The sequence below is a fragment of the Geotrypetes seraphini genome, chromosome 12, assembly GCF_902459505.1.
Source record: "Geotrypetes seraphini chromosome 12, aGeoSer1.1, whole genome shotgun sequence".
NCBI lineage: Eukaryota > Metazoa > Chordata > Amphibia > Gymnophiona > Dermophiidae > Geotrypetes > Geotrypetes seraphini.
Window position 1 is genome coordinate 109,124,523 of NC_047095.1, and position 20,737 is coordinate 109,145,259.

The 20,737-nt window shown below is 45.8% G+C and overlaps 2 protein-coding genes across 8 annotated transcripts in view; one reads left to right on the forward strand and one right to left on the reverse strand.

Moving 5' to 3' along the window:
• The window catches only part of LOC117346522 (zinc finger protein 184-like), a 34,699-nt gene extending 24,258 nt beyond the window's left edge, over positions 1–10,441 (reverse strand). For both annotated transcript variants that reach the window (XM_033916232.1, XM_033916231.1), the window contains exons 1-2: positions 10,177–10,441; positions 5,714–5,840 (exon numbers count right to left, since the gene is read on the reverse strand). In XM_033916232.1, the coding sequence (XP_033772123.1) occupies positions 5,714–5,840; positions 10,177–10,200 (151 nt within the window). In that variant the 5' untranslated portion in view covers positions 10,201–10,441. The remainder of the gene's footprint in view (positions 1–5,713; positions 5,841–10,176) is intronic.
• Positions 10,442–16,420: 5,979 nt separating this feature from the next.
• Positions 16,421–20,737, forward strand: part of LOC117346524 (protein ZNF783-like) — a 33,856-nt gene continuing 29,539 nt past the window's right edge. For all 6 annotated transcript variants that reach the window (XR_004536611.1, XR_004536609.1, XR_004536610.1 and 3 more), the window contains exons 1-2: positions 16,421–16,667; positions 20,121–20,235. Coding sequence is in view for 2 of the 6 variants with exons in the window: in XM_033916237.1 (XP_033772128.1) it covers positions 16,644–16,667; positions 20,121–20,235 (139 nt within the window). In the remaining 4 variants the exon portion in view is untranslated. The remainder of the gene's footprint in view (positions 16,668–20,120; positions 20,236–20,737) is intronic.

Below are 20,737 nucleotides of genomic sequence, written 5' to 3' on the forward strand. Positions count from 1 at the left end.
CACGGGGGTTCCTGGAACGGAACCCCCTCGAATTCCGGGGGAGTACTGTACAGGCCAGCACTCTCAAAATCCAATGTAGGTGCAAATTAGTATTGTGTGCCTTATTTTTTGGTTATTGAAACCCAGTGTGGCACTAAGCTGTTGAGGTTTGGATAGCTGCTTTTTAACACATTTATCTATGATCTAGAGATGGGAATAACTAATTAGATTTGCTGATGACACAAAGTTGTTAAATTGCAAGAGGATTGTGAAAAATTACAAGAGGAACTTGCGATCAAAATGGCAGATGATGTTTAATATGAGCAAGTGCAAAGTGATGAATTTGGGAAAGAGGAACTCGAACCACAGTTGCGTGATACAGAGTAGAGAATGACACGGTGGGAGTTTACCCACGGCTACCGCGTTTAGCCGCAGGTAAACCGCCAAAACGGGGAATGAAAAATAGCAGCCTCTGCGGGGACGGGGACAAGGCCATTCACCGCCCCACGGAGCGCATCACCGCATTGAGGCATCAAGGATCGCGCGGTCCCCGCAGCCCCCACCCGCCGGCTCGATTGTTTAACCAGCTTCCTCTCTCCACCTCACCTTAATTTGCCGGCTTTCTTTTTCGGCGACCGGCACGCTTTCAAAGAGCCGCGCATGCGCGGCTGCTCAGTATTCAATTCTGCTCTGACCCAACCGGAAACAGGAAGTTGCAGCAGAGCAGAAGATTGAACTTTGAGCAGCCGCGCATGCGCGGCTCTTTGAAAGTGTGCCGGTCGCCGAAAAAGAAAGCCGGCAAACTAAGGTGAGGTGGAGAGAGGAAGCTGGTTAAACGATCGAGCTGGCGTATGGGTGGGGGCTGCGGGGACCGCGTGTTCCCTGCTCACACAAGGAAGGAGGGAGTGAAAGGGAAAAAGTTTCTCTTCCTTGGAAATAGATTCTGAAGTGACCTCATCAAAGAAGACCAGCACCAAATGTACAAGAAATCCCTTAAACAATGTCAAAAGAGCCCAAAAGAGAAAACTGCTACTGCCGTGAGACTCCATTATTGAAGGAATCAACTTGAAATCACAGTTCAAGAGACAGGAAAAGGTTAAATGCCTCATGGAATCCTCAGCCACAACACAAACCAAATTGTGAATGAAATCAGAGCAGACAGTAAGAATTATGAAATTGATATCTAATGCTGAGGCATTAGAAATAATGCCTCAGCAATACAATTTTCAGAAGTTCTATTTGCTCATGGTAAGGGAGAAGAGAGACTGCTAGTGATGGTGGGGGGACTGATAGAAGATATGAAAGAAGGGTGGTAGAAAGGAACAGATGGTAAAGGAGGGAGGGAAGGGTGGTGGTGGAAAGGAATAGAACAGACATTGAAAGAGGGTAGAGAGGAACAGACTCTGAAGGGAAATGTGGAAGGCAGAGTGGGAGAAGACGCTGGAAGGGAAGAAAACAGATGCCAGACTATGGGGGAGCGGAGGGAAGAAGATGGGTGCTAGACCAATTGGGGGGGTGGGTGAAGGAAGAGGCACAGTAACAGCAAATGGAAGACGCAGAGAGAAGACACACAGTGGATGGAAGGAATTGAATGAGAAGATGTGGAAAGCAGAAACCAGACAACAAAGGTAGAAAATTTTTTTTATTTATTTATTTATTTTTTGCTTTAGGATAAAGTAGTATATTAGTTGTGTTGATAAAAATTTATAAACAAAGCCCTGCCAGCTGAACATCTTTTTCTCTAGTTCAGCAGCCAGAACTTTGATTTATAAGAAAGGAATAAGCTAAATATTGCAGTACTAAGGCTTATATGGATGCTGCGGGAACGGTGACGGGGATGGCGGTGACGGGGCGGTGAAGGGAACGGCGGTGACGGGGTGGTGCAGAGGATGGTGGGCCGGGGACGGTGCAGTGACGGGGACAGATTTTTTTCCCCGTGTCATTCTCTAATACAGAGTTCCACATTAACCCCCTCTTTGGCTAACCCCCTTTTTTACTAAGGTGTGCTAACTGATTAGCACATGCTAATCAAATTAGCACACGCTAAATGCTAATGCGTCCATAGACTAACATGCAAATGTTAGTTAGCGTGCACTAAATCGATAAGCAGTTTGCGCACCTTAGTAAAAGAAGGTCTAAGGTGCGCTAACCGATTAGCACGTGCTAATCAAATTAGCACGCACTAAATGCTTACGGGTCCATAGACTAACATGCACGCTTTAGTGTTTAGCGTGCGCTAAATCAATTAGTGCGTGCTAATCGGTTAGCGCACCTTAGTAAAAGAGGGCCTAAGAGTCACCTCCCAGGAAAAGGATCTAGGTGTCGTCATGAGGATACATTGAAACCCTCACAGTATGTGGCGGCAGCTAAGAAAGCAAACAGAATGTTAGCAATTATCAAGAAAGGTTTGGAAAACAAAGGTGAACTTGTTATAATGCCCTTGTATTGCTCTATGGTACGGCCGCACCTCAAATAATATGTGCAATTCTGGTCGCAAAAAAAGATATGACGGAAATTGGAAAATGTACAGAGAAGGGCGACAAAAATGATAAAAGGGATGGGACAACTTCCCTATGAGGAAAGGCTAAAGCATCTAGGGCTCTTCAGATTGGAGAAAAAACAGCTCAGGGGAGATATGATTGAGGTCTATATAATACTGGATGGAGTGGAAAGGGTAGATGTGAATCACTTGTTTACTCTTTTCAAAAATACTAGTACTAGGGGGCATGAGATTTAAAACAAACCAGAGAAAATATTTCTTCACACAACATGTAATTAAACTTTGGAATTTGTTGCTGGAGAATGTGGTGCAATGAGTTAGCTTAGCAGGGTTTAAAAAAAGGCTTGGATAATTTCCTAAAAGAGAAGGCCATAGGCCATTATTAAGATGGCTTGGGGAAGCATAAAATCTATTTTACTACTTGGGATCTAGCTTAGTACTTGGGATTTGGGTTGGCCACTGTTGGAAACTGGATACTGGGCTTGATGGACCTTTGTTCTGTCCCAGAAAAGCAATTCTTAGGTTCTTATGGCTGTGCATTTTTATCCCAATGTTCTTTCTACAGAGACAGAAAATGGTTAGTGTTAATTGTGCAGCAGATGCACGACAAACACATCCCTTGAAACTTTTTTTCTCACCAGTTGGTCACAACTCCACCCCTCCACCAAGTTCTTGCGTCACCAATCTGCAATACCCAGCAACTGAAATACTTAAGGTTGTGCACCATTACTGGAACGGAGGGAAAACACTGCGATCTTTGTACACTTAGGAAAGCTACTGCTTATTTCCTGGGAGTAACCAGCAAAGTAACAAGCAACCTGTGCTAAGCAGATGATGCAACGCTCATCGCCAGCAGCAAAGAAGACATGCTGTATCTACTGAGAAAGTCATAACATGGGATTAGAACTGAACATAAACAAGATGAAGATCAGGAACACGGAAAATGATGAGGATTTTGAGCTCAAAGCAACGAAGCAACTAGCAGGGTAGAAATACTCATAATTTTTTATTTATACACTTCTCCCTCCGTATTCGCTGTGATAGGGGATTAACAGAACCGCAAATACAGAAAATCCGCAAATAACTTTTTCATATGTTATTCGCTGTTTTCTATTAAAAAACCATCGTGACTATAGTGAAACCGTGAATAACACGGCCTGTTCCTGAAGGAGAGGCAAAACACGGTGAGGAAAGTGCTGGGAATCGGCGATTTTCTCTGTAAACGCTTGGAATCGGCGATTTCTCTATGCAAGCTGATGTCATTTTTTTTTTGGGGGGGGGGGGAGGAGCCAGCAAGCTAAAAACCGTGAATAATCGAAACCGTGAATGCTGAAACCGCGAATACAGAGGGAAAAGTGTATATCACAAAAGGCGTTTTGGTTCTATGCGGTTTACAAAAGAGATGGGCTGACCGTTGTCGGTGAGCTACAACGAGTTAACAACAGTTTCACATCAGTCTGCTGCTTTGAAGGGATGACAAGAATTTTGAGAACAGATGAGTTTTTAATAGCTTTCTAAAGTATTCAAAGACTAAGGTGCGCTAAACGCCAACACATGCATGTTAGTCTATGGACGCGTTAGTGTTTAGTGTGTGCTAATTTGATTATCCCGCACTACTCGGTTAGCGCACCTTAGTAAAAGAGGGGGAAAGCATTCAAAGGCAAGGAGGTAACTCTCCAAACAAAGAGCAGACTTGTCCACGTACTCATTTTCTCAGTGGTCAGTTAAGAATGTGAAAGCTGGACACTACAGAAACAAGACCGAAAGAAGATTGACTCATTTGAGCTTTGGGGCTGGAGAAGGATTTTAGACGTGCCGTGGACCGCCAGAAGAACTAACAAATCGATTCTGGAAGAGATCAAACTGGCTAAGTCACTCGAAGCCCAAATGATGAAGTTACAACTGTTTTATTTTGGTCCCACCATCAGAAGAGAGAGATCACTGGAGAAGGACGTCATGTTTGGGAAGATCGAAGGAGCCAGACAAAGAGGGAGACCTGCAATCAGATGGCTGGACATGTTGAAAATAACCACGGGGATGACGCTAGAGGACCTTAAAGGACTAGCACAAAATTGATTTCTTTTTAGATCTGCATTCATCAAGTCGGTAGGACTTGAATACGAGTCAATGGCACCCAACAAACAAAAACTAACAAAGAATGGATCTACTCTCTGGGATCTTGCCATGCAATGTACTCGTAACCTGGATTGGCCACTGATGGAAACACAATACCGAGTCTGATGAATCTTTGGTCTGAATCATAACCAACCTTTCAGGATAAACTGAGTTTGCATAAAATGGGGTTCCGGTGTCTTTCATTGACCAAAAACCTCTCTGTTGTACCACATTTCTAATCAATTCACTTATACGTATGGCTTTTTAAATTTTTGAATTATTTTTATGTTTTATGTCAGGGATCTCAAAGTCCCTCCTTGAGGGCCACAATCCAGTCGGGTTTTCAGGATTTCCTCACTGAATATGCATTGAAAGCAGTACATGCACATAGATCTCATTCATATTCATTGGGGAAATCCTGAAAACCCGAATGGATTCTGGCCCTCAAGGAGGGACTTTGAGATCCCTGTTTTATGTGTATGTGTTATGTTTTTTCAAGAGTGCATAAAGAGCAAATCAAAGTGAGACTTATCTTAATCAACGCATATGAACATCTCCTGCTGCTCAGTGGACTTAATTGAATTAGTGTGCTCTCTGGCATTGTGTGGGTGTGATTCCCCAAGCAACATCCCCTGCAATTATTGTAGACCCTTGAAAAAGCCTTGGTTAATGGCGAAACGGGTCCCGTCCTGGGATTCAGTGAGCAGCAATTAAGTCCAATGAAAGACACCGGAACCCCATTTTATGCAGACTCGGTTCATCTTGAATGGATTGTTTGTGGGGTTGCTGAGATCTTTTCCTCGCCGATTAAAAGATTCCGGCCTCTTTTACAAAGCCGCGCTAGCGGCCGCCGTGTGGCGACAGCCCCGAAGCCCTTTAAATCTCTACGGGCTTCGGGGCCATTAGCGCAGGGCAGCCGCTAGCGCAGCTTTGTAGAAGAGGCAGTTAGTCTTGGACTGTTCCATGAGATCATATATGGTTGGTTATGATTCATAATTAGAACTCTGCATCCATTTTTGGGTGAGTCATAGAATGTATGGCTCATCTTATGCTCTTATATGCTCAAAAAATAAAGTCATTAATAAACCTGTAATGTAGATGCTGGATAAGCATATTTACCTTGTGATATCAGGAAGCTGTGAATCTCCTTGATGACCCTCTTGTATAGTTCCTTCTGCCATTCTCCCAGAATGCCCCACTCCACTTCCAAGAAATAAGCGGCGACATCCCTGAATGTGACTGATCCCTGCGTTAAGGTCACAGATTAGGGTCATTAACACAGCAGTAAGCCCAGTTGTATAATAAAAGTGTCTTCAAGGCCCTTTTTATTCTGGAGTAAAACGTTTATACCATAGTGCAGAAAAGTTTATTATATTTTTCCTAAGCGTCCTAGTTTGAATAGTGCATAGGCCTCACGTTATAAGTATACTTTTTAGACTACTTACTGCTGCCTTGAGCTTTAAAAATTAATTATATTTATGTTAATTAAAATTAATTTTATTAAAATTAATTATATTAATGTTTATTGCTTATCAGTCTCTTCAGGGGTTTGAATTCAGATCACAGGGGAACAGTTTACATACTGAGTGCTATATAAATTCCATTACACATTTGTGTTATGGTTATTTTTATTTTATTCTTCTACAGATATCAAAGCAGTTTATAACACATTGAATAGTAAGCAGGGACATTAACCCCCTCTTTTACTAAGGTGCGCTAACTGATTAGCGCTCGCTAAACGCTAATGCGTTCATAGACTACCAGGCACGCCTTAACGTTTTGTGCACCTTAGTAAAAAAGGGCCTATGTAGTTTCCCTATCTTGTCCTGGTGGGCTAACAATCTACAATGGAGCGTTAAGTGACTTGCCTAGGGTCACAAGGAGCAGTGCAGGGATTGAACCGAGAACCTCGGGGTTCTGAGGCAACAGTTCTAACCGCTAGGCCTAGGGTTGCCAGATTTTCCGTTCGGAAAATCCGGACCCCCTTAGACCCGCCCCCCAGGCCCGCCCAGTTCCACCCATCCCCGCCCCCATAAAACTCCAGCAACGCCCCCCCCCCCAATCCCATCCTAGCCTCGCCCCAGCCCCGCCTCCTGTGTGCTCGTGATATCATTGCGTGGCATCCGCGCATGCGCGGTTGCCCTCCTGTTCGACGGCGATTTTGAGGGAGGCTTATCAAAACAAAAGGCTGGGCTTTGAAAAGCCGTCCGGACCCCCGGACGTATCCTCAAAAGGAGGACATGTCTATGGAAATCCAGACTTCTGGTAACCCTAACTAGGCCACTCCTCATTGCTATTACTGTGGGTGTCTCCTAAACACTCGTAAACACCCTATATGCCCCACAGAGCACAGATTTGAAATACAGTGGTGCCTCACACAACGAACTTAATTGGTTCCAGGAGCAAGTTTGTTATGCGAAAAGTTCGTTATGTGAAACGCGTTTTCCCATAACAATACATGTTAAAAAAAATAATTCATTCTGCAGCATAAAATATGCTAAGATGACATAAAAAAAGATAAATTTGTCAAAATGGTGAAAATGGTGGTCTTGCTGAGGCCAAACTCTTTGTCACACTGTTTTACCCCACATTCACTCCTTCTAATTATTTCCCGTTTCATTTCAACAGAAATCACCTTCCTGCTTCATGATATATAAAAAATATTGAGTTTATCTTAAAAGGACGACTGTATACAGTGAGAGAGGGCAGTTAAGTGCAGTGCCTGCGCGGAAGGATGCAATACATCGGCAGCTCGGGCGACTTCGTTGTGTGAAACGAAGTTCGTTGTGTGAAACGAAGTTCGTTGTGTGAAACGAAGTTCGTTGTATGAATCAAGACATGAAGTTCGTTGTGTGAAACGAAGTTCGTTGTATGAATCAAGACATGAAGTTCGTTGTGTGCAGCGTTCGCTGTGCGAGGCGTTCGTTGTGTGAGGCACCACTGTACCACCTCTCTGTGGGTGGAATCAAAGTGGTTTACATATACTATATGTGCCTAGGGCAACTGAGGGTTAAATGACTTGCCCAGGGTCACATGAAGCTCAGTAAGAACCGAACCCAGTTCCCCGGTTTAATTTCTACCCTTTACTGATTGCAAACTGAAGATCTGAGTGCAAATTGTTTCACAGCATTAACATAAACCCAAGAACTTAAAAATGAGTAGAAGATCATACAAATTGCAATGCCTATGAAAGCAAATGACCTCCCTTTTGGTGTGTCAGCTCTCTTAATGTAGCTGCCTTAGTAGCACCTCCTTTTCCATATGGCTTTTGTGTCTCTAATAGTATACCACAGTTTTAGGACAAAGCAGTGGCACAACTACAGGTGGGCCTGGGTGGGCACTGGCCCACCCATTTTTGGGTTCAGACATGACCAGCAGTGGCACCACACTTCCCTCTCTCCTCTGCGGCATCCCAGCATCTGACCTCCCCTGTATACCGTTCCCTGAATGGCTGCTGCGAGTTGGCGCCAGTGCCTCTCCTTCTCTCCGGCCCTCTTCCCTGCCGTCACCCTCTACTGGCACCCCAGGGCCCATGCGCAGACGTCGACGTGATGATGTCAAGCATTTGAGTGATGTCATCACGGCGACGTCCGCACATTTCTAGGTGCCTCAAGCCGTGGCCACTCCCTTTAGTGTGCCCCGGCTCGAGAAAGTTTGAGAGGCACTGCACTGGGAAGAAACATTTTTTCACTTAGAGGATAGTTAAGCTCTGGAACGCATTGCCAGAGGTTGTGGTAAGAGCGGATAAAATGGCTGATTTTAAGAAAGGTTTGGACAAGTTCCTGGAGGAAAAGTCCGTAGCCTGTTATTGAGAAAGACATGGGGGAAGCCACTGCTTGCCCTGGATCGGTAGCAGGGAATGTTGCTGCTCTCTGGGGTTCTAGAATCTTGCTACTCTTTGGGGATTCTGTATGGAATGTTGCTACTATTTAAGGTTCCAGAATCTTGCTACTCCTTGGGTTTTGGCCAGGTACTAGGGACCTGGATTGGCCACCGTGAGGACGGGCTAGATAGACCTTTGTGTTCTTCTTTGTGTGTATTTTGAAAATGTGAGAGTGTCTGCAAGACAGTGAACTCACTTTAGTCTGCATATGAATTGGAGAAGAAACCTGTATTCATATACGAGAGTCTAAGATTGTACAGTACTCCCCCGATATTTGCGGGGGTTCCATTCCAGGAACCCCTGCGAGTCTTGAAAAACCGCAAATACGTTTTTTAGCGGGCGAGACAGGAGAGAGCAGCTGTAGCGCCGGCAAGTTAAGGAAATCATTCACGGTATGCTCCGACCGCCTTTTCCTGCACCAAAGTCGGGCCTCACCCATCAGGAGCTCCCTTCACTAAAAACCATTGGCACTAGACACGATACGTTCTCAGTAATGGCTCCCCAATTGTGGAATGCTCTTCCTCATTACATCAGAGAAGAAAAAGACCTCAGTCAATTTAAGAAACTTCTAAAAAGTTGTCTTTTTAAAGACGCGTTTAATCTTTAACCTTCTTCTTTAGATACAAATATTAGGGCTCGGATTTTTTACCCCTTCCCATGGTTTCATCCCTTATTTTCTCTCCTTTCTTAAGCCTTGAAGATGTAACTTTACCCCTTATCCTTACGTTTCGTCAGCCGTAAGCCGGATGTCATTATGCCATTGTATAGATCCATGGTGAGGCCCCATCTGGAATACTGTGTGCAATTCTGGAGGCCGCATTATCGCAAGGATGTGCTGAGACTGGAGTCGGTTCAGAGAATGGCCACCCGGATGGCCTCAGGACTCAAGGATCTCCCGTACGAGGAACGGCTAGACAAACTGCAGCTATACTCACTCGAGGAGCGCAGAGAGAGGGGGGACTTGATCGAGACGTTCAAGTATCTCATGGGCCGCATAGAGGCGGAGGAAGATATCTTCCTTTTCAAGGGTCCCACGACAACAAGAGGGCATCCGTTGAAAATCAGGGGCGGGAAACTACGAGCTGACACCAGGAAATTCTTTTTCACAGAAAGGGTGGTTGATCGCTGGAATAGTCTTCCACTGCATGTGATCGAGGCCAGCAGCGTGCCTGATTTTAAGGCCAAATGGGATCGTCACATGGGATCTATTCACAGGGCGAAGGAAGGGGAGGGACAATAGGGTGGGCAGACTAGATGGGCCGTGGCCCTTATCTGCCGTCTATTTCTATGTTTCTATGTTTTGTGCGCGTCTTAAAATTGTTGGTTCTAAGACTTGTGTTTGTAGTTTACTTATTCTAACCTGCTTTTATGAAGTTGTAAATCGCTTAGTAATTTGAATAAGCGATCCATCAACTATAAATAAAAACTTTGACACGCAGCTCCTGATTGGTGAGGCCCGACTTTAATGCAGGAAGAGGCGGTCGGAGCACACCGCAAATGATTTTCTTCACTTGCCGGCGCTCCCTGGCTTCCCTCTCCTGCCCGGTCATTCGCGGTTGGAAATTACCGCGAATGACCGGGACCGCGAATCGCCGACCACGAATGACCGGGGGAGCACTGTATACATAAGTGTGGAAGACATATAGAGGTGTATGTGTGAGAGAGACGGAAAGTGATAGACAAAAAGAGAATTGCTTACTTGACTAGAAATCAAGGCAGACATTTCTCTCCTGTTTTCCCTCTGAATTCTGCAGCTGCCTGGATGGGTTCAGCCTAGAGATTTTGCCATTCCTGGAAAGATGAATAAGACGGGGAAAAGACTAGGCTGATTCCTCAGGGTCTCCGTTAAGGTCGCTCCTCTCTCCCTCTGCAGTTCTAAGCCTGGGACATATAGGAATTTGCAGTCGCGGGATAAAGAAAGTTTCAGCTTTTTTTTCTTCTGAGTCTTTTCTGCTTCTCGGTGCCTTTGCAGAAGAGGAAGACAAAGCACATTGATCATGCGCACAGCTCCCCAGCTAAGGTCATATGGTGAGGATTCCGCCTTTTTAAGGTAATTCTGTGGAGATAGCAAACAGCCTCACGTTGTTCCAGACAGAGAAAACCAAAAACAAGTTAGATCACTGATTGAGTTCTGTGACATCACAAACTGATATTTTTTTGCTGGATGTATAGAAATCATTAGGGCAGGCTTGTCCAAAGCCAGTCTTTCAGGGCTGCGAGTAGATCAGGTTTTCAGGATATCCCTAATAAATATGCATGAGAGAAATCGGCATAACATTAATAATGGGCGTGCAAATCTTTTTCATGTTTCAAGTTTATTTAGGCCTAGATTCAATAACCTCACGGATCCGATCCGATCCCATCTGGGCACCCGATTCACAGCGCATTCTCATGCAAATTATGCTGATTGGAGACACCCCCCCAAACCGACCACACGGATCGCTGGAGAGCGATCCTGATGCGTGCGCAGACCATCCTCTTTGCCTGTAGATGGTCTATGCATGCGCTTGCTGTCCGTGGCTTTTCCTTTTTGCTTTTGGACTTTTTGCTTTTTTGCGAGCCCGTGGTTTTAACCCGCGGGTTTAAACATAAGAACATAAGCAATGCCTCTGCTGGGTCAGACCTGAGGTCCATCGTGCCCAGCAGCCCGCTCACGCGGCGGCCCCAACAGGTCCAGGACCTGTGCAGTGATCCTCTATTTATACCCTTCTATCCCCCTTTCCAGCAGGAAATTGTCCAATCCTTTCTTAAACCCCAATACCGTACTCTGCCCTATTACGTCCTCTGGAAGCGCATTCCAGGTGTCCACCACGCGCTGGGTAAAGAAGAACTTCCTAGCATTTGTTTTGAATCTGTCCCCTTTCAGTTTTTCCGAATGCCCTCTTGTTCTTATATTTTTTGAAAGTTTGAAGAATCTGTCCCTCTCTACTCTCTCTATGACCCTCATGATCTTATAAGTCTCTATCATATCCCCTCTAAGTCTCCTCTTCTCCAGGGAAAAGAGACCCAGTTTCTCCAATCTCTCAGCGTATGAAAGGTTTTCCATCCCTTTTATCAGATGTGTCGCTCTCCTTTGAACCCTCTCGAGTAACGCCATATCCTTCTTAAGGTACGGCGACCAATATTGGACGCAGTATTCCAGATGCGGGCGCACCATCGCCCGATACAGCGGCAGGATAACTTCTTTTGTCCTGGTTGTAATACCCGTCTTAATTATACCTAGCATTCTATTCGCTCTCTTAGCGGCCGCTGCGCACTGTGCCGTCAGCTTCATTGTCATGTCCACCATTACCCCCAAGTCCCTTTCTTGGGTACTCTCGTTCACCAAAGCAGGGCTGCACTGCGGCATGTTCTGGAACAGAACAGAACATGCCATAGTGCAGCTCCGCATTAAACCCACGGGTTAAACCCACGGGCTCGCACTGCAGGGAAGGGTGGCAGAGAGCGGGAGAGTCGGGGGCGGCAGAGAGCAGCGCTATAAAGTCCTGCACGCTATTGTCTTGAGCTATAATTAATTGCGCGCTATTGTCTTGCACTATAAAGTCCTGCGCGTTATTGTTTTGCGCTATAATGACTTGTGCGTATCTGACCACGCTCGTTTGTCTGTGCCCATTTGGCTTGCGCGCTAATGACTGAACTGGAGTGAATGGATGCCAGAACGAAACTGCAGCGCAAAGCAAAGCGGATTTAGGAAAAAAAAACTTTGAACAGCAACATCAGGAAGCAAATGAGCCGTGAATGTGCAGGACAGTCGGAAAGTGCGTGAGTGGCTGTTCCGCAGCAGTCGCTTCTTGTTTGATCAGCAAGTTTAGTGAATCGAGGCCCTTCCTACTTTGCGTGCCGTTTCCCCTCATTTGCGTGCACGGATCAGAATTGGGTGCGGATTGGACAAGGAAGAAGGTTAGTGAATCGAGTTGGGGGTCGCAAAGTGATCACAAACTGATCGGGACACAATCAGTAAGCTTAGTGAATCTAGCCCAGGGGTGGGCAACTCCGGTCCTTGAGGACCGGAATCCAGTCGGGTTTTCAGGATTTCCCCCAATGAATTTGCATGCACTGCTTTCAATGCATATTCATTGGGGAAATCCAGAAAACCCGACTGGATTCTGTCCCTCGAGGACTGCAGTTGCCCACCCCTGATCTAGCCCTTAGTACTGTATTTGATTTACTACCTTTAGGGGACCTTTCAGATTAGTTATTCAGAGTAGTGAAGACGCAGGGAGATTGCGAAGACTTGCAACGTGACATAATCAGGCTTGAGGAATGGGCATCGACATGGCAGATGAGGTTCAACGTGGATAAGTGTAAAGTGATGCATGTAGGTAACAAAAATCTCATGCACGGATACAGGATGTCTGGGGCGGTACTTGGAGAGACCTCCCAGGAAAGAGACTTGGGAGTTATGATCGACAAGTTGATGAAGCCGTCTGTGCAATATGCGGTGGCGGCGAAAAGGATGAACAGAATGCTAGGAATTATAAAGAAGGGGATCACGAACAGATCAGAGAAGGTTATCATGCCGCTGTACCAGGCCATGGTGCACCCTCACATGGAGTACTGCGTCCAGCACTGGTCGTCGTAGATGAAGAAGGACACGGTACTACTCGAAAGGGTCCAGAGAAGATTGAGAAGGGACATGATCGAAACATTCAAGGTACTGAAGGGAATAGACTCAGTTGATAAGGACAGGTTGTTCACCCTCTCTAAAGTAGGGAGAAAGATAGGGCACTCTCTAAAGTTAAAAGGGGATAGATTCTGTACGAACATAAGGAAGTTCTTCTTCACCCAGAGTGGTAGAGAACTGGAACGCTCTTCTGGAGTCTGTCATAGGGGAAATCACCCTCCAGGGATTCAAGACAAAGTCAGACAAGTTCCTGTTGAACCAGAATGTACTTAGGTAGGGCTGGTCTCAGTTAGGGCACTGGTCTTTGACCAGAGGGCCGCCGCGTGAGCATACTGCTGTGCACGATGGACCACTGGTCTGACCCAGCAGCGGCAATTCTTATGTTCTTAGTTTGCAATAAGAAAGAAGGACAGGAAATATCAATGATAGAAAAGTAAATAGCTGATAAGGACTAGCTGGGGGAAGGGTCATGATTGATGTGACGGGGTGATGAAACCTTCTCAGCCTAACCAAGAAGAGGATGGCATGGCTATGGTTCAATCAATGATATAAAACAATGTCGAAACAGAACTTTGTTTGTTGCTGCCGCTCGTGACAGCCTTGTCTCTCTTCTGACATCATTGCCTGGTCACGGGATCGGGACATGACATCAGAAGGGAGCTGAGGCCAGGCGCGAACAGCAGGTGGAAGTTGCCGCATTGGGCATGCAGGGGGGGGCAGGGGAGGTGCTCAAGCAGTGATGGGCTGGGGCATATGGTGCAGTGATGTCAGGCGCCAACCTCCCTAGCTATGCCACTGCCCAGCCAGTCAGGTTTTCAGGATTCCCACAATGAACGTGAATGAGATTTATTTGCAAACGGTGAAGGCAGTGGTGCATGCAAACGTATCTCATGCATAGTCACTGCGGGTATATTGAAAACCTGGGGGGAGGGAGGTCCCGAGGAGTGAGCTGGGAACCTTGCTCCTGTTGTGCAAACACCAATGCTCTCATATACATTTAGGACAGGGTTGCCAGATTGTCCTTTCGGAAAATCCAGACCACTAGCCCCGCTCCCAGACCTGCCTAGTTACGCCCACCCCCACCCTAATCCCACCTCCAAGCCTGCCCTAGCCACGCCCTCCATTGCCTGCTCTTGCCGGGCAGGGAGGAAGTCCGCGCATGTGCGGCCGTCACGCAATGACATCATCGCGTGATGGACTTCCTCCCTGCCCGACACAGCTTTTCAGAACCCAAAGTGCCGGGTTTTGAAAAGCCCTCCAGACCCACGGACATGTCCTGAAAAAGAGGACATGCCCGGGGAAATCCGAACGTCTAGTAACCCTAATTTAGGAGCAAGTTCAATAAATAACGCCAGAATGATACACGCTGAGCACAAATTCCATATCAGCGGTTCCGTGTGGAACTCTTTCATAAAATGCTAAGTCCATGTCTAGGATATCGTAACTGGTCAAGTCTAATTGTAGGCGGTTAGGAGCATAAATGTTAGCATTCTATAACCTATGTGTTTAATTGCCTGACATGTCCCCAACGTTCCCATATCCCTCTCACATCCATTCTCCTCCCCCTCCCCCCCTTCCAAGTTGCGTGCTCTGATTTCTGTCAATTTAAATAAACAAATTCCACCAAATAGCTCAGGCCCATTGGGAAACAAGGAGCTGAATTATATTGCATAACTAGGCTATGGCACCTAGGCTACCGCTGCTGCTATTTGGGTTGCTGCGAGATACTTGTGACCTGGATTGGCCACTATTGGAAGCAGGATACTGGGCTAGATGAACCATTGACCTGACCTAGTATGACTATTCATGTTCTCACAGAGCTGCAATCTGCAGAATAGCCATGAGATGGCAATGGTGTTCCACTATAATCTATATATATAAAATCGGATGTATGTGTGTATGTATGTGTGTATGTGCCGCGATCACGCAAAAACGGCTTGACCGATTTGAACGAAACTTGGTATGCAGATCCCTCACTACCTGGGGTGATATGTTCTGGGGGTCTCGCGACCCACCTGCACATGTGGGCGGAGCTACAAACAGAAAATCAGATTTCACCCATTCATGTCAATGGAAAAAATGAAAAAGCTGCCATTCTCACAGTAATTCAAAAACGGCTTGACCGATTTGACCAAAACTTGGTATGCTGATCCCTCACTACTTGGGGTGATATGTTCTGGGGGTCTCGCGGCCCACCTGCACACGTGGGCGGAGCTACAAACATAAAATCAGATTTCACCCATTCATGTCAATGGAAAAAATGTAAAAAGCTGCCATTCTCACAGTAATTCAAAAACGGCTTGACCGATTTGAACGAAACTTGGTATGCAGATCCCTCACTACCTGGGGTGATATGTTCTGGGGGTCTCGCGGCCCACAACTCTATGTTGCTTGCTCAAGGGTGGGTTCACCCAAGAATTTATATGTTCTTGCTCCTGGAGGTGAAACTAAAAATGTTGTTTATAATCAAGTTTTGCATTAGTTGTATTGTATTCATTTTGTCAAATATTTCACATTATAATTTGAATATATGTGTGTGTGTGTGTGTATGTATGTATGTATGTTCCAGCATAACTCTTCAATGCATGGACAGATTTCAACCAAACTTGACATACACATTACTTACTATCTGAGGACAAACACAGTGGGGGTGGGAAGGGGGGATATGTAAAAATGATTGAAAATGACAGATTTTAGTATCTACCCCATAGTGTTTTCGGGCTCACAGATGACTACTCAGCATAACTCTGAAACGCATGGAGACATTTCAACCAAACTTGGTACACATATGACTTACTATCTGGGGAAAAATATTGTGCAGGTGGGACGGGGTAAAATACTGTGGGGGTGGGAAGGGGGGTGATATGTTAAAATTATCAAAAGCGACAGATATTAATGTCCAACCCATAGTGTTCGGGCTCGCAGAGATGAATACCGACACTCCCGATGCCATTTAAGTCTAAGTTCAGCCCCATAAAGAGGGACATTCCTTTGGGACATGTGGAGGGTAGGGGGTTGGGACATGGGGGTGGGGCATATGGGACATGTGGGGGGGTAACGTGGGGGGTGGTACATGTGGGACATAGGGGGGTGGGACATGTAGGGGGTTGGACATTTTGGGATAAATAAATATCCGGGCAACGCCGGGTAATCAGCTAGTCTCCTCTAAAAGCGTAGGTTTGTGAAGCAGCAGGACCCCTCCTATAGACACTGCAGCTACCTCCTATCTCTATGGTTCCACCTTAAGGAGGCGGGATCTCCTCTCATGACCTAGGCTGGGCATGCTCTGCAGCTCTTTCAGACCTTGTGTCTGCAGGATACAAAGATAAGGAAAGACACAGCAAAAAGGCAGAAACTTTCTTGCTCCCCGAGAAAAATCTGAAAATCCCTGCAAGCTCCAGCCCTGGCCAGATCTGCAGAAGGGACTTTACGTAGCCCCTGTAGGAATCAGCCTGTCTTTTATTCATCTTTCCAGGAATAAGGAATCTCCAGGCTGAAGCAGTCCCGGCAGCTGCAGAATTCCCAGGGCAAGCAGGAGGGAAATGTCTGCCCTGATTTCCGATCAGGTCAGGAATTCTCTATCCTGGTGTATCACACTGTTTGTCTCAAACATACATACAATAGGTTACTTTCGTACTCGCTCCTGCGGTCGTTCATGTGCACGCACAGTCTCACACCCAAACTATCATTCCCCTCTACAAAAGGTATATCCCGCGTAGGAAAACTAGGAACATCCCTCCCCTTTAGAATCACAGAACTCTGGAATAACCTCACATCCCCGCTCAGAGTTTCAAGTTCCCTCCAATCCTTCTGCAAACACCTGAAAACTTGGCTCTTTTCAAAAATCTAACACCTCCCGCTCTTTGGTACCCTGTCCCTCTTTATCTTCCTAGCTCCTTTCCTATAACCCTTCATTGTAGCTCCTTTTCAACCTAACCCTGTAAACCGTGCCGAGCTCTACGCTTGTGGAGATGGCGCGGTATACAAACCTAAGGTTTATTAGGGGACTTCCCGTGGAATACAAGTATGAAAACAATCTCTCATAAGATTAGGGTTACCAGATTTTTATGTTCATAAAAAGAGGACGCGTGGCCCCCTCCCCCCCCATACAAACCTCATCTCTTCAGGGCCACGCTTGGAGGGTCTCTGCGCAGGCGCAAATGTGATATGATGACCTCACACATATGACATCGTCACATCCGTGCGTGCGGTAGGGGCCCTCCAGACATAGCTCAACGCTTTTCAAAACCCAGATGAACTGCCGGGTTTTGAAAATCTGTCCGGACGCTGGGACAGTCCTTTAAAACAGTGGTTCCCTGGAGGTTCACCAGCCAGTCGGGTTTTCAGGATTACCCTAGTGAATATGCATGAGGGAGAGATTTGCATATCTTGGAGGTGACAGGATTGCAAATCCGCCTCATGCATATTCATTAGGGCTAGCCTGAAAACCCGACTGGCTGGTGGTCCTCCAGGTCAGGGTTGGGAACCACTGCTCTAAAAAAGAGGTAAAGCCAGACATCTGGTAACCCCACATAAGGTGCGTATGGAAAAATATATATGCGTACACTTTCAGTTCACACACAGACTCTCTTCACCTTCTTCCAAACCTGACCTCTACTGTACACTCACTTTCTGACTTAAGACACCAATTCATCATCACGTCAATGTCTGTGCGTGTGCAAAGGCCCTCCAGATGGGCTCGGAGACGCCAGTAGGGGGCGCCAGCAGGGAAGAGTGCCAGAGAGAAGGAGAGGCACTGGCGCCAGCCAATTGCCTACAGCAGTGTTTCTCAACTACATCAAGCTAAGTACACCCCTAAGTCTAACAAATATCAACTGAGTACCCCAACCACAGACCTCCCTAGGCCCACCCAAGCTCTGCCCCAGATCCCATCACCTTTACTAACTGTAATGCAATTTCTTCCATTCATTTTTCAGATACACACAATATAAATTCTCAAAACGGACACATTTCAATCACTATATTGAAAATAAAATCATTTTACCTCTGCAGGCTGCTGTAATTAGCTTTAAAGGTGACACCAGGGGAGGCCAGGGGGGGAAGCCGGAGGACGCTAGAGAGAAGGGGGAGATATGCAGGCCTTCGGCGAATCAGGCAGCGCTGGCGCTGTACTGCGTAGGGAAGTCAGCCGGCAGTCGCCTCTCTTCCTACTTGGAATCTCAGGAGGCGCACAGTTTGAGATACACTGTTCTACAATATTATTCTAGAAATATGTAGAGCACAGCAAAAAAAAAAAAAAAAAACTTATTTGTGCTCAAAATGTGGCAGAACTTCCCATTCACAAATATGTGAGGCCGGACTCTGAGGCTTTTCCCTTCCACAATTTAGGTTAAGAATTCACTGAAACAGAAGGCAAAAATCACATGGTTCAATGGGCTGTTAATGAAAGAGTTTCTACTGGATGTTGTTTATTTCGCTTCATAGTCAAATGCGCGCAAGACAACGGCGCGCGGACAAAACGTAACGAAAATGCATTCATGTGACTAATATTCAAAACGCAAAAGAGGCAAGGGAACCATACTGAGAACGTGGTGACGTGATCACGTGTTAATGTGCTGAAAATGCGTGTGCCCTTCGTTCGCCACGCACTGAGTTATCGTTGCGCTCAAATGTCTTCCGCTGAGTTATCCTTGCGCTCAATTGTCTCTCGTGCTATTATCTTGGCGCTGATTTGTCTTCGTGTTTTTGTCCGCGCGCTGTTGTCTTGCGTGCATTTATTTCTCTTCACTCCTCTGTGTCTGTTTCAGAACTGTCTTGTTTAACAAAAAGATCCCAAGAATAATAACGATGGCAAGTTTCAAGTTTATTGAGATTTTGATTTAAATGCAATATCAAATATTTTCAATGCGTATAACAAAAATAAATTTGGGGAAATAAATAAAACCATTTAAACATTGAACATACAAACACATCCATAGATGATTTAGACTTCTATCTCCCAGATCGGACTCACTTTCTGTTTGCTCCTGTGGTCTGGGGTTAATGTATCCAGCTTCGCTGATCCAGTGATAAGCGGGAACCGATTTCTCAGGCCTACTCGGGTTTGTCTCAGCAAAAAGCAGAGTCAGAAGCTTGGCATACAAAGTTAGTGGTTGGTCGTTTCTCCTGTTGACTTTTAGCGCGCGCTAGCCGATTTTAGCGCGCACTAAGGGCTCCTTTTATAAAGATGCGCTAGCGGTTTTAGCATGCGCCAAAGTGCTGTGCGCGCTAGCCGCTGCCGCCTTCCTCTTGAGCAGGCGGTAGCTTTTCAGGTGGCGTGCGCTAATCTGGTGCGTGCGCTAAAAACGCTAGCGCACCTTTGTAAAAGGAGCCCTAATTGATTTAGCACGTTATTTTCCATGAACACGTTAGCATTTCACGCACACTAAATCGATTAGCGAGCCTTAGTAAAAGGACCCCTTTGTTTGAAAGCTGTGGTAGACAGACCTCTGCAGTACGTAGCTTCCCTGTTATCCTTCAGATTCTTGGCTTCTGTACGACTACTGTGAAATAATTTGCACTCAGATCTTTGGTCTTCGGCCAGTAAAGGGTTAGAGAATGGTACAGGGTGCCCACAAAAACACTCCTTGATTTTAAATGGTTACAAAATCCAAAACTTATTGGAATATGGTTATGAATAAGATGACAGCAAATACTTGTCCCAAAAAGCACGGTTAGCAAGATCTTATACAATCGCTTGCACTTTCACCCTTTTTTACGCACCTCCACTACCCGCAACTATGGATGATCTGCAGGAATGCATCACCGAAGCTATAAACGCGATCACGCCGGATATGCTTCGGAGAGTCTGGTCCGAGCTCGCTTATCGCATCGATGTTTGCCGAGTGTTATGTAATCAACAGATATCATATGAAACTTTATGAGTTGATGAAACTGTAGGCTCAAAGGTGAAAGAATATTCCAGTCACCATTTAAAATCAAGGAGTGTTTTTGTGGGCACCCTGTATAAAAATGAACTTGATCTAAGCAAGTATCCCAACTGTATTATTCCTACACAGGTATCGGTCACGTTCGGAGATTTTTTGGAAACGGAGTGGGACGTTCTGGGAGAATGGCAGAAGGAACTGTACAAGAGGGTCATCAAGGAAATTCACAGCTTCCTGATATCGCAAGGTAAATGTGCCTATCAGTCACCTGCTTCTCCACAAATGCACTGCAAGCATTTATTTGCTAACTAAGGATCTGATATTTAAAACAGCTAGGAGAAGTTCCTGGCAGTTTAAATCGTCCGTCTGGGGCTCATCGGGCACATCCAGCAGCACTTAAGCAAATAGTGTTACTGAAAATGTTTGGTCAATGCTCAAGCTGAAACCGGCTACGTTGAGGAGTGGGGGGTTGCATTCTGGCCAAAGTAACCACACAAAGAGGACCTCATAAACATCGGTCCTATCTTTATGATGTTTATATTGTAAATATCGCACTTACCCCCACCCACCCTTTTTCTAAGCTGCAGTAGAGGTTTCTTTTTTTTGGGGGTTTTTTTTTTAGTTAAATGAAAGATTTATTTATTGCTAAATGCTCCAATGCTGCTCCGACATTCATAGAATTCCCAGATCATCATGACCTAAACGGCCTTCCACCACGCTTCTTCTGTCCCATGATCTCACCTAGAATA